General features: G+C 43.1%; 1 protein-coding gene across 9 annotated transcripts in view; it reads right to left on the reverse strand.

Annotated features, from left to right (window-relative positions):
• LOC120733716 (transcription factor COE1-A-like) overlaps positions 1–14,287 on the reverse strand; it is a 90,100-nt gene that overhangs the window by 70,616 nt on the left and 5,197 nt on the right. For all 9 annotated transcript variants that reach the window (XR_005695895.1, XR_005695894.1, XM_040032075.1 and 6 more), the window contains exons 5-6: positions 10,517–10,590; positions 6,306–6,374 (exon numbers count right to left, since the gene is read on the reverse strand). Coding sequence is in view for 7 of the 9 variants with exons in the window: in XM_040032075.1 (XP_039888009.1) it covers positions 6,306–6,374; positions 10,517–10,590 (143 nt within the window). In the remaining 2 variants the exon portion in view is untranslated. The remainder of the gene's footprint in view (positions 1–6,305; positions 6,375–10,516; positions 10,591–14,287) is intronic.

A 14,287-nucleotide genomic window follows, 5' to 3' on the forward strand; every position in this document is an offset into this window, starting at 1 on the left:
AGTGACAATAAAAATAAAAATAAAATAGAAAATTAAGAAAATTCAAATTAAGTAACCATAACCGAGCCAGTGAAACTGATGGAAGCAGACAAACCTGGCAACCCAAAGGCAAATGATGCCACTTTTCCCCCCAAAAAACGAGACAACACTACATCTTTCGTAAAGATACAAAAAAAACAGCAAATTCTTAGAACAAGATGAAAGTAAAATCAAAGAAATTTAACTCTGTCAGACCAAAACAACTCTCGGGATTTATCTCAGGGAAACAGAAGAACTAGAAGAAGTGAAAAACCACCACTTTGAATGTCTTCTTCGCCATCGACAGTGTAAAACCATGATACTGCACTGCACTGTCATGTTGGCTTATATATAAAGTTTCTTTAGTCATTTGTGTCTTATTCAGTATATATACAACCAAGCATTGGCGTTTTTCCAGGAAAAAAAATCAATAGCTGACACTGAAACCTTTAATTTTTGGATTATGCCTTAAAAATAGCATCTGTGATTTTCAGCTGCCTCTTCAATTTAAAAAAAAAAAAAAGAAATCCAATGTGCTGTTAATGCAATTTTCTTACATTGTACAGTTCATTATTGTACCTGTACCTAATTATGCTGATGCCAAGCAAAGCAAATTAGAATTTGAGAGGATGAAGATCTGAAGGAAACCAGGGCAAAGACAGAAAAGAGCGATGAGGACGGGTCAAGAAAGGAGGAGGCATATTCTCTCACAGTCTATTTTAGATGTGTGTGTGTGTGTGTGTGTGTGTGTGTGTGTGTGTGTGTGTGTGTGTGTGTGTGTGTGTGTGTAGGCTACATGTCAGACAGTGACAGTTGAGCGAACAGTGACATACCAGGTTGGCAGAGATATTTTGGTAACTAGGACAAGTGAGAGTGAGAGGGAGAGAGCGATAGTGAGGAAGACAAAGGCGGAAAAGATGAAGAGATCGTTTAGAAGATCCCTCTCACTTTCTGTCGCCTTTCTTCACCTCACCCCTCCATCCGCCCTCCCTCCTCCTCCTCCGCCTCCTCCTCTCTCCTCTTCTATCTGATTGACAGCGCCCCCTCCTCACCCACCCTGTGCTCTTTGATTGACAGGACTCCCCAGACTGAGGCTCTTATCCCCCTGAAACAAACCTGGCTCTGCTCCTCCTCCTTTCTCTCTTCTGTCTGCCTAGACAAGCTCCCACTCTCCTCCCCCTCCTCTTACTCCTCCTTTCTTCCTTCTGCTCCCTCTAAATGCCATCTTATCATCTTCACCTCCTCTTTCTGTCATCCCTCCATCCCTTCCTCTTTCCCATCATCTCTTGCTCAAGCTCTGACCCCTCTTAACCCTATAGATTACACACACACACACACACACACACACACACACACACACACACACACACACACACACACACACAGGGAACCCCTTAAACCCCGAGGCTTATGTGGGCCCCTTTAGACTTTGAGAGGACACACACACACACACATTCACACACACTGGTATCCGTAGCACCCCTACACACAGAAAAACACACACTCAAACTGCCTTCCTCGCGCCGCGACACTCGTCTAAGCCCTGAACACACACCACCTGAGACTATAACCCCCTCAAACTGCTCACACACGCACAGTCTGAGCCTATTAAGCCAATTGTAGCAGTCTAAACAGGCACAAAGCTGACCAGTGAGGTAGGTAACCCCTCAGGGCCACGGAGACGAAAACAGAGTCAAAGAAAGAAAAGAGGAGGTTGGGAGAGGGAGCAAAGCAGAGGGGTGTGGAGAGAGAGGGTGAGGTGAAGCAGAGGCACGGAAAAAAGGGAGGAAAAGGAGGAAGCGAGAAAGGGGGAAGTGGAAGTGATGGAGGAAAGTAAGAGAAAAGGGGATGATGAGGATGCTGAGTGATTTAAAAAAAAGACAGTAAGAGTTACAAGTAGAAACTGAATGGCAGTCACACACACATAGACACACACACCCAGAGGAGAAGAGTGGTTGTGGCTCTTTAGGAGTCAAGCAGGCGTATGATAGGATAGCGTTGCATGTCGTTAACCCTATATTAACCCTGAGAGGCAGTGGGATGCTCAGTGTGCTATAACAAGGATTAACTGGGCCACACACACACACTCACAGATACACTCATACGTACATGGTACGATGGGCTAGCTGTCAGTCACACACATGTGCGCACAAGGACTGAGAGACACGCAATGAGCTGTCAGTCACTCTCTTTAATGGTTCGCACACACAAATGTTTGAATTTGTTAAAGCATGAGTAACGTGTTTAAATGAGCGTGAGCCTTAACTCTGTTCACATGTCGATGTAACGTTTAAATGGTATGTAGATAAGTGTGCTTATGCATATCTCTTCATCTGCCAGTAACCCACTGCAGACTTGGCTGTAGCAACATTTTGGAGCCTTTTCTCTCTACTGTGCGCTGTATATGCTATAATGTAATATCAGTTTCACTTGGCTGAAACCATCCCTGCAGAAGCGTTGGGCAGCATTTATACCATGCAACAGTATCCAGGTCTTAGGGCAGTGGTTTCTTTTCTTTCTGAGAGCTTTCTTTCCAATTTTATGCTGATATGGGGCTCGTTTTAATGTGAGTGCAGATACTCTTCTTTCCTCCAGCATCTCCACAAAAGCCTTTGCTGTTGTTCTGGGATTCGTTTGCACTGTTCACACATTAGTTTCACGGAAACAGAATGCATCTCCTTCCTAAGTATTACGACTGTTGCCCGATCCCATGGTATTTATACTTACATACTATTGTTTGTACAGATGAACATGGTATCTTTCAGGAAATTGCTCACGAGGATGAACAAGGCTTCTGGAACGTCACAATTTTTTTCCAGTGTCGGGGCAGTTTCCTTTGGTTTTCCCATGATGTTAAGCAAAGGGGCCAAGACACACGTCGCACTGACTCTGATGATGCTGATTAGCTCATCACAGGCTTCTAACGCTAGTGAGCAGGTTTTCAAGCTGTTTTAATAGCACACTTACTTAAAGTGCCTGGCAAAGTAGTGGACTGGTGGTCCATACATTCACGTGGAAAAGAAAGTTTCTACAGGACTCTATATATTCCTTTGAAAAACTAAATTGTCGTATGTCTGTATGACTTTGCATTGTGAAGGACTTAATTGTGGAGGAAAATCAGCCCACTCTTCCTTACAGCATTGCTTCAGTTCACTGAGGGTTTTTGCACAGCTCGCTTAAGGTCCCACCACAGTATTTCAGTCAGGTTGAGGTTTGGACTTTGACTTGACCATTGCAACACCTTCATTCTTTTCTTTTTCAGCCATTCTGCTGTAGATTTTCTGCTCTGTTTGAGATCATTGTCCTGTTGCATGACCCATTTTCAGCAAAGCTTTAGCTGTCAGACACTTGGCCTCACATTTGAGTCTTGGTGCTGTGCATTACGACCAAACATCTCCAATTTGGTCTCATATGTCCAAAGGACATTGTTACAGAGGTTTTGTGGTTTGTTCAGATGCAACTTTGCAAACCCAAGCCGTGAATAAACGCCCCAGACCACCAAACTGCCAAAACGTCTTCTTTTATAGAGGCGCTCACATCTGCTGACGGTCAGTTAGCATTAGCGTCCATCATCCCACATTTTCACATAACTATAAGTCCAATGCGGAGCTATAAGTTGGCACGTGCACATCTGCATGTTGTAGCTTCATACTATCACCAGAGGGCAGTGTAAAAAAAACAGATCACAGACAAGAATGTGGGACACTCTTGTTTATGTTTGTGCTGTTTTTGGTCTTTTAGTTGAGCCGTTAAAAAGAAGGAATTTATCACAGACATCTTTGTAGCGAAGACGCCATTTTTTGTTTCATTTCTTCTTCATACCGAAACATTGGCATTACCTTTCAGTTCAAGCCAAATTGTCAACCAATCCGGATTGTACCTTTGTAACTATTATAGCTAAATGCAGCATACACTTGAGTATGTATAACCACAGATGCAGGGGGATATATCTGCTAAGCCCTTAATGTTTTCATTGTAATTGTTTAAAATAACTATTAAAGTTACATTTTGAATATTTCTTTTGAGTGGGTGAGTTAATTCGAGCTCTACTTCTGTTTACAATCAATGACACTTTAAGCTGTCATTTTGACTTTGCCTCATTCTCTCTCCACATGTTTGCGTCAAACAGCAGAGCTCCAGATGTTACACCAAGAGGCTGTGAACCACTGCAAAGTGGAGGGGGCAACAGGAAGTATCCCACGGTATCCACGGTAACCTTGACATTCCATCTTGACCAAGTTCCCTGACATCTCCCACAATTCCCTCTGCTTTTCTCCTCCTGCCGTGGAAAATGAGACGCACACCCCTGTGTGTGCGCACACACACACACACACTTCAATAGTTATCAAGCATCAATGTAACAAACAGTGACACACGTATTATGATTATGCAGCTATTACTTTGTCAGTTTGTGTCTAATATATCAGCTATTCTTTTAGGGGCCAAACCCAAGCCTTGGCCATGAATCCACACACGCAGATTACATACACACTTTCTAGGCAAATATATAAAAGGCTGTAAGCTGAGACGTTTGAGATAGCCGACAAAAGAGGAGAATAGGGCGGTGGTGCGGCAATACCTATAATATCCTTCACGAACACACAAATGCACGTATAGCGTATGACACACGCACACATTTGTGCACTTAATAAGATTTCTCCAAACACAAAGAAAAAGAGGAAAGAGGAGTTTTGCACCGTATAGAGCGAAACCTTGTACATCCCCTCCAAAGTGGCGAGAATAAAGAATCTCATTCATGCCAAATTATCCCTGTAATAACCTTTATGACCTCTGTTTGCGGCACTGATCACACTGATGTTTGTATTTATGAACCTTTAGTGAAGAAGCACTGAAGGACAGTCTGTGGATACAAAGCTGAGAGTCTATGGTGTGATTACTGTTCATCAGACGCTCATAAGCCACAATATTTAAACCTCAGTTTTAATTGTGTGGTTCCTCACGCCACACAATGGGGGTATGCTTAGGGTAGTGCATGGGAACACTGTCAGTGGATCGTCTGGGTCCTGTAAGTTGTGGAGTGTTTCCTCCGTATATCTCACTTGGTCTAGCACATCTTACATGCAGTATGATTGGACTGGAGATCTGGAGATCTGGATATCCTGAGGCAGGGTCAAAACCCCGAACTCTTTGTCGTGTTTCTTGAGCCATTCCAGAGAAGTCTTTGCAAGAGTACTAGTGCCTCAGGGAATGTGCTTGGACTGCAACAGTGTCTAGATGCTGTGAAAGTAATATCCACATGAATGCCGGCACCCACTGCACTGTAACAAGAAGATCTGAGGTATTTACCTCATCTGTCAGTGCTTTTAATGTTGCAGATGATCAGCTTATATTACAATTGCCAAAAATCTTTCACAAACTGAAACTTAAACATCTGGTCATGGTGAAGTAGGAAAAAAAAGAAACACTTGGTACAAATCTGCAGGAATATGATATTTTGTACAGTGATTTAAGTTGTGTAACAATGTGGTGACAGGGAGTAGAATATTTCACTCCTCTTCCTGTGAATTACTCAAACACATGCAGACAGACCGACAGAACTGCTCGCAGAGGGTTAAAACAACTGCCAAGGAGAAATCAGATTAAAATGAGGTTGGATCTTATTTCAGTTTTTCTCTGTCACTTTTTTTTGTTCTTCTTCGCTCATGACCCATTTTTCTGTGCTGCTGCAGGAGAGACAGAAAGAGGGGTGGGGTGGATGTTAAGGGAGGGATAACTTCAGTCCTCTCCTGTGACAGACAGAAGGGAAGAAAGAGAGCGACAGACAGACAGAGACGAGCGGCAGGAAAACAACAGACGACTCCTGCTAGTGAGCTGCTTTGTGTTTCGCGTGACGTAGAGGAAACACACATTCATCTGAGCACTCAAGTCTGAAAGTGCGCCTTTGGGATGTAACGGAGCAGCTGATGTGTATTTGTGTCCCCTCTGCAAAGATCGATGATTACGTTACTAGAGTGCGCATGTACATGCAGGTAAAACCTGTGTGTGTGTGTGTGTCTGCAAGTGTAATTCCACACTGTCACCACCCACTCATGAGTCCTGCTGTTTGACTTATAAAAGCAAAATTGGTTTCTCAAATGCTTCCCGTGCATCTGAGGCCGCTGATTCTATCGAGGAGTGACAGCAGCTCATCCAAACACACAAACATCCTGTCCCACCGCGCCGTTCAAACGGGTCAGCGCACAAACCCTCGTCCACTGTGTGTCTGTGGGTGTGCGCAAGTGTGTGCGTAAGGAGAGAGAGAGAAGAGGCAAAGTGAGAGACAGTACCTGTCGATGATAACAGGGTCTGAGGGTGTCTCATTACGGTTTCCACAGCTCTTCTTGTCACAGCACCGACTACGGGAAGAGAAAAGAAGACCGTCAGGGAAGAAGACACAGGGCAAAGTGGGGGGGGGGGGGGGGAATTTGGGCATAGGGTACATTTTATGGAATTTCCAGATTAGAGGTTTAAGTGGGAGTGTTGCAGTGCGTGCCTTTCGTCTGCACTGATAAAACAAATTTATTACAACATCTGCAGAATTTGTCCCAATCTGTCGAAAACAGGCCATAGTGAATTTTACTGAAAGTCTTTCAGAGAAATCTGCCCTGAAAGCAAGGATAAAAATAGACCTGCAAGACAAGGAAAGTGACTGTATAGCAGGATCTGAAGGAAATACACTGTGGGATCGCTGCTTTAACAAATACATTAAAAAAGACACTGCCGGATTTATTGTTGGTCGTGGTTTGTCTCACTAGTGGGTAATTTGTTGCTGTGGTCACTGCCTAGCATTTCTTTTTTCCATTTTCTCCAATTTTTACTGCTGAGCTAGTTGATATTCATTACCAGTGTTCCCAGTATAAGGTGCACCCTTAACCACAGTTTGCCCATCTGGCTCAAACAATCAACTATTAAGATAGTTAGTTAAGATAGATAGTTAAGAATCCCAACAACCTCTCAAACATTCAGGTTTTTAGGATTGGGCTCAAATAGATGGTTTAATTTTGCACAGCACATTATAAGAACTACACAGGTAGTAATTTAGCTGAATAGCAAAATAATATAAAGATAAGTTCCAGAGCTCCAGGCACCAAGATCGTGTTTTGGCTTAAAACTGATCTTTTAACAACCTTAACCAGATGTTGCAAAGCTCCATTTTCCATTTTGCAAGATTGCCAGGAGTCCTGCCCCTACATTACACACGCATATACTAACATTACATGCTAGGTCACAATTTTACAGCGTTTATTGTAAAACACCATGCTTTGTGCTGTGGATAGCCACAACACTTTTTCCTATGAAACTAGACTGTAATGGGGCATTACACCTATTTTCATAGCCCATGAAGGTGACTGCATAATATGATTGTAACTCTGGGGTTTTGTAAAGTCTCAGAATAATAACCTCTCCTGGTGTCAATATGATACTGTTGGGGTTATGAAAGGTTAATTAGTTAAAATCCCCTCCACATGTGTTGCAAGAAAATGTTTTCATGAGTACGTAATTAACAAGCTGAGATCATTTAGATGCTTATAGTCAAGTTTTTTCCAAAGGCAACATAACCAACAGCATAATCGTCTGGAAATCGAGCGCGAAAAATCCATCCTAATTGTACTGATGAACCATCAGGTAAAGTGGAGATGGAAACAAAAAAGAAGCCCGAGGCTCCAAAAACACGTGGGTGGTATACACACACGCACGCACGCAGCACGCACATACGTGAGAAAAAAAAACAAAACACCTGACATGGTTACCAAAATTCACACATGTGTACTACAAGTGTGTCAAAAAGGCTTTCTTCCATGCATCAATTATGAATAAAGGTGTAAGCAGGAGGGCGGAGGATAAAGATGGCTATGGGTGGGGAGGGGGGGGGGGTAAAGAGTGAGAGGGTGTGCGTGGGATGGAGAGCTAAAAGAAGAGGGTGAGAAGGGGAGGGAGGGGAGAGGAGGGGTCTGGGTGGGAAGAAGAGGAAGGGGAGACATCTCGGGTTTCCCGCTGTCACAGATGGCAGAGGTAGAAAGAAAGCGACTGATACGTTACACCTTTCTCATTGTCTCCGCTATCTGCCGCTCTTTCTGCTCTCGCTGTCATTTGCTCTCTGCCGCTCTATGAACTGGGTCATTACACTGTAACTTTGGAGAGCAGAGCGCAGCAACAGAGAGAGGTTAGAGAGAGGAATCAAGCAGGAGATCAGGGACCGGGGTGGGGGGTGAAAAAGGAAAGCTAAACCAGATGAGGGAGAGGTAGAGGGAAGGGTGGGTGATGGCGTGGGAAACAGAGGGGATGGAATAGATGTGAAGGAAACTTAAGGGACAGAAGAGGAAGTGGAGGAAGGAGAAGAGTGTTTTATGCTATGAAAGGAGAAGGAAGGGGTGGGATGGGAGTAATGCAGGACCTATATCTGTGGATGCTGGTGAGCTAATCATCTGCTCTAACATGCATCTCCCACCAAACACACATAAGACATGATTTTCACCTGATCTTTGTGCTGTAATCACTGAAACAATGAGTCCAAACCGATGCAATGTCTCTTACTTGCAATTTACATGTGTTGGGAGGGAAAATGCCAAAATAAATTCACAACTTACAAACTTTGTTTTTTTGTCTCTGTAAATGAAAAATCTTTGGATATTGACTGTTGGTCAGTCAAAGCTAATTAGATAATGGGTGTTTAACTTTAATTTTAATAGTCAGAATGATTAGCAGCTATGTTAACATGTCAGTGATCACATGATATAAATAAAGTCAAGAGATTAGCCTTAGATTTTGATTAGTTTAGCAAACATAATAACTTAAAAACATAAGTGACAGGCTAATCACTAATCCATAATTCTATTCCTGGAGAGATATGTTTCATTCAAATGTCTGTTAAAAAAACGATACAAATAATAACAGACAAACTTCTGCTTACACAGAAGCTGAGCAGCCAAGGATTTTCCAAATTCACAGAACTTTGTCTAAAAGTATATTTCATGTCCTGGAGTTTCCAAAGAAATGAAAACTATTATGCTAAAATGTCCACAATAAATTAAACTCACCTTAAAAATAAAAGCAGAGTTTCAACCAGCTATACCGAGGCTGCTCTGTCAGACAGAGTGAAATAAAATATCTACAATGCCATAAAGCTTCTTGATTTGAAAGAGGGCAAATGTTAAAATACACTGAGCACGACCAACATTTGTATTAAGCACGTTCATTGAAGCATCTATTGTCCAATTCTAGAGTGAAATCACTCACGTATTCGTGCCAGCGCTTCAGCCAATTTTGCAACGCAGGTCTTTGTGGTGGCAGATTGGCTGGGAGCATATGGCTAATAGCACTGCCGTGACAATAAGCCACACTGATTAATGGACGCCCTGAGCTCTTTGTGTGTGTGTGTGTTGTGTTGTGTTGTGTTGTGTGCAAAGCCCCCGCTGCAGAATCAGCATGTGAGAACATGAGGCAACAGCCGTAACTTTGACCTCAGCGGCTGTTGAAGACAAGCGACTGTTTACACTCGCTGCAGAAGCCATACTTTCTGCACTGTTGCTCCCCCAAAGGAAGTATTTAAAACAAAATCCTGCAGGACAGAACAAGCACCTTCTACTGTACGAGAGTCATACCGTACAGGTTACGCAAGCACATTTGATTCAGGTCCGCAATTATCCTCCACTTGATGAACGGCAATAATTTACAATAAAATCTGTTGCCAAATTGTTTATTTATATATTCACTGTAAATCAGAATTTCAATTGGTCTATCATGAGCCTCTCCAGCTGAACTGCCTGAGGAATATTCACCAAGCTATATGATGAAGTATTAGTGGGCCTGATTTCACAACTAAAGTCCCTGTGTGCGCATGTAGATGAACCCCAATTTATATTGGTACAGTTAAAGTTTTTCAGTGACAAGGTCAAGGAAAAAGAACAACGTAATTCATGTGCTAAATCTGAATTTTTATAACTGCGCTGTGCAGAGCTCTGAATACACAAGCATACTTCTTTGTGTCTACAGATCTATGTGTGTGTGCGAGTGTGTGTGTGTGTGTGTGTGTGTGCGCGAGTTCCTGCCTATTTTTTATAGTCAGATTGAAGAGCAAGGCCCATTTGTTAGCCATGAAACAACAGAAGGGCTCAGATTGACTAATGAGTTTCTCTGTGTCCTAATTAACCAGGCGTCAGAGACACATGCGCACACAAACTACACATGTTCCCGCGCGCACGTTTCCTATTGTATAGGATAGGTCGGCAAAACGCCCCTATAAATAGAACTTTCCTCCCAACCTACTTCCAAAGAAATTCATCTTAAGCTTATAATTAAAGCAACAACTATGATAGCCAAAACTCATCTTCCTCAACAGATAGGGCTTCAGGTGTGTGTGCGTATGTGCGTGTCGGGGGGGGGGGGGGGGGTTAATGAGGGTGATAAAATAAGAAATGTACATAGCGGTGATTGGTGAGAACTTCACAGGCAAAGTATGCTGGAGGAGATAGGAGAGATGTGATGCATCTGTTCTCACCTGCACATGATCTCATGTGTCAGCAGCACTCTGCACATCTCTGGGTTCTTGTCCTGGCCTTCGTAAACAATCGGCTGAAAAGAAAGAGGAGAAGAAGAAAGCGGAGAGTTAAACTCGCAGGCTCCAGCGTGCTCATTTCACAGCAGACCAAAGCCTCGTACTGTTTTTATTTACGGTGTGTGAGTGGCTCACAGAGATCCATTTAACTGATATGTAATACAACAACAGAGCAATCATCAGAAGTTGGACAGATGAGATTTGTTAATGGGATCAGTGAATTGTTTTTGTGGGAACTTTAAACCTTCATTTTCAAAAAAAAAGCTTTGAGGAAATTACTATCTTAATAGTAGATTTATATCATAACGAGCATGAAGCTGCACCTTGACTTGTAGTTTTTCTGTAACGTAACTGCACCGTACACTTAGAATAGCGACAAAGTGTTATTGAGATAACAGGTTAGGTTCCACTTCACCTCCATGAACGCATCCTTCATCAGTAGCACCTCTACTTCACATACACTCACACCCATTGTGTCTCACACCCCTCCTTACACACACACACACATGCACACATACGCGCACACGGAGCTGATTCACACTCATTGTTTTAGAAAATCCTCAAAATAACAACCATCATCTCATCGGCTCCGGAGAATGGTCCTCACATTTTCTGCCTCTGCTGCCGAGGCTTCACCTGCTTCTGTTACACAACACTCCCGCGCTGCTATGGAAGCAGAATAAACCGGCATAAGTCACACACCACTAAGCTACCTATCAATCAATACGCACGCCCTGTCAGTCTTTGGTCTGCAAAAGCTGGTTTGATGTGTCGTACCGAAAACTGCGGCGAGCCTGACTGAGTGACAAGATCGCTTTCCTCATGAGCAGCCAGGAAGTTTCTCTGCCCTTTAAAATCATCTCTGGCTCATATTTAGACTGCCTGCTGCCATCAAGTGAACAATGATGAATGAATAAAGCTGATTTTAAGACCACTTAACAAGGCCACACTGACACCGCCATACTTGGAAAATGAGACATGTATATTCACATGTTAATGCATACCTATGTTATGTCTAAGTAGCTTTAAAGCTTATGGACTGTCAGATATACTACACATGGCCCAAAACTCAAATGCAAACCCTCTAAGAAGAAGAATCAGTGCTTTTATTTCACCTGTGATTCCTTTTCATTCTCCATGAAGTGAAATTAACAGGGGCACATTTTGCTGGTTGCATAAAACAGGATTCAGGGGCACAGTGGAGAGGCTCTGAACCTCCCAGTGGCTTCTTATTGGGGCCTCAAGATGAGCAAAGGGTGTAGGCTGAACCTCTCATTTGTACCAACTATGTGAAACTTAATGGAAAGCAGTGACAGAGGCTGTACTGTCTGAGGGCCCCAGTATTGTAGCCTAAAGCATTTCATACTAATAGCTAGCTGTGTTTTCTGGAATTGGAGCCCCCATGTGTTTCAGGGCCCGAGGCCCTTGTCAGTTACAATTTTCCATGCATGTGCATATTCCATTTGAACCCCTCCTCCCCACGCCTGCAGGAAATCTATCGATATGTGAACCTGGAGACCGAAAAGCTCCTGGTGGTCCAGGATTCCAGGGATGTGCACCCACAGTCGATTCAAGCACGGGGTGAAAATATGAGACAAAAATGAGCTCATGGAGGAATCTGCACCAGGCTAAGCTGACATTCTCCAAGAAAAGCCAATCTGACCAAAAGCTGTCAAAGCGTCTGACGCAAGTTCAAATACGCAGGAAAGAAAATAAGCGTTTGTTCAGATTGTAAATATTTTAAATGACCTCAGACAAAGAAGAAAAAAAACCGCTCCCATTAACACACTACTGAGGTTGATCCGACACCCAACATCTGAAACTCTTTCTGGAATCGCTCACTCATCAACATTTGAACCGTAAAATCCCCCTGATTGCCCTTTAATGAAAGCCAAATCTAAGTGTGGGGAAACGCAGAGAAGGACAGAATTCTGACAGAGCAAATCTGAAGAGGAAACGTGTTTTATAAACCACAGTTGTGTCTGTGATTAGTCCTGCTTCTCGCGCCATGGGAAAAGAGTGGGCCAGGAGAAAGCAATGAGCTTGCTCCCTAACCTCGCCGAGCGCGCATCACCATCATCTCTTCACTTTTTTTTTTTTTGCACTTTGCTATTTTCTTGTCTTACGCCCACACGCAAACACACAAGTAAACCATTAAACCTTTGGCTGGGTGAATGCATTGATCTTTCTAAACAGAACAGCCGTGTCGCCCGTGACACGTACCACCACATAACAGCCCACCTCCTTTATTTAAGGCGATCGGGTCAACAGTATAGATGAGCTACAGTCTGGGTCATGCAGCAAAAGTAAAAGTTTGTAACTGTAAAAGACATCCAGTTCTTTCCCACCTGACTGATTGCTGCTCGCCCTGTTCCAACAATCTTTCTTTTTAAACCAGTTTGGTTTTCGAGAGAGGTCTTGCATTACGGAAGGTAAAACAAAACATTAGTATTTACAGCAGAACTGCATGAAACTAAGGTCTAAAGTTTCTAATTGGTCTGCCCTCATGGCAGCTGGAGACCTCTGGAGCTCCAAAGAGGAAAAAGTGACAATGCAAAGATACTTCATCCACCCTCTGCTGACAGCCTCTTGTGTTAGTGTGTACCTTCCTCTACCGCCACGGCCCACGTTTGCCTCAGATTCTTCATTGCTGTCACTTTGCCTGCTCTGCTCCTCTCTTTCATCTGCTTTTCCCTCCTCTGTCTCCTTCCTCTCTCCACCTCAGCAGGCCTTTCACACAGCATCTTTGCTTCTCTGTTCCCCACCTTTGAAGTGGCGTGATATGTGCGGCATGTAAACAAGGATCCGTTAAGCAGGGGAACACACTTCCTCCTGCGTTAGTGTCAGGTCGACTAGCGAGCTAGTGATCCGACAGGGCCGCAGTGACAGACGCTTTATTCTCCGGGACAGAGTCGTGATCAACGAGCTCCACGCTCTGCTTCTGAAGACTAGGAGGTGCTCTCCTTCTCCGTTTAACACAATCAGTTCTGGCCCTCAGCGCACAAACACAGAACAGGTAGACTTACAGAAATAGAACAGAAACAGGCAGCAGCTTTTAAATGCCAAATGTTGGAGTAGGCTTTTCCTTTACTGGCTGTTAAATCACAGTGAGAAGGGCGGAAAAAAACAGAATAAAAGACGTTTGCCTCATTATAGTGTGTCGCACATACTCTGAATTACAGAGTCGAATATTTAAGTAAAACTAAAATTAATACTTTATCAACTACTAAAACTGAGAAATTCATACTAAAACAAATCTATGTTTCTATGGTTTACTCTGAATAATCTTAGAGAAATGACCCTCTTGCTTTCTTGTTTTTATCGTCTTCTGTTTCTGGGCTTTTAAACAGTGAAACGTGTGAAAGGTATGCTACTACGGCACCAAGAGAGATTAACGAGACTAGAATAAGGCTGGATTTTCGAGCATTTGCATCATGACAAATGTAAATATAGATTATTATTTCCTAAGTTATAAAACAGAATGCCTGTTTCATTATCACGGTTAGAAACTCAGCAGCTCTTTATTTTGTGTGTTCCTGTCAAAAATGTGTTTGGGCATGCTGGGCTCGGGTCGTGTGTTTTCAATTTTGGTGGATGAAGCCACATCTTGTTAACAACCAGTGAAATAAGAGCGACACCAGTGCAACCTCTGGTCTTCTGTGTGGCTTCTTCTTCTTTTCTTTTTTTCTTTTTTTCCCCGCCTGGCAAGACAAC

The sequence above is a fragment of the Simochromis diagramma genome, unplaced genomic scaffold (assembly GCF_900408965.1).
Source record: "Simochromis diagramma unplaced genomic scaffold, fSimDia1.1 OVJJ01000216.1, whole genome shotgun sequence".
Taxonomy (NCBI): Eukaryota; Metazoa; Chordata; class Actinopteri; order Cichliformes; family Cichlidae; genus Simochromis; species Simochromis diagramma.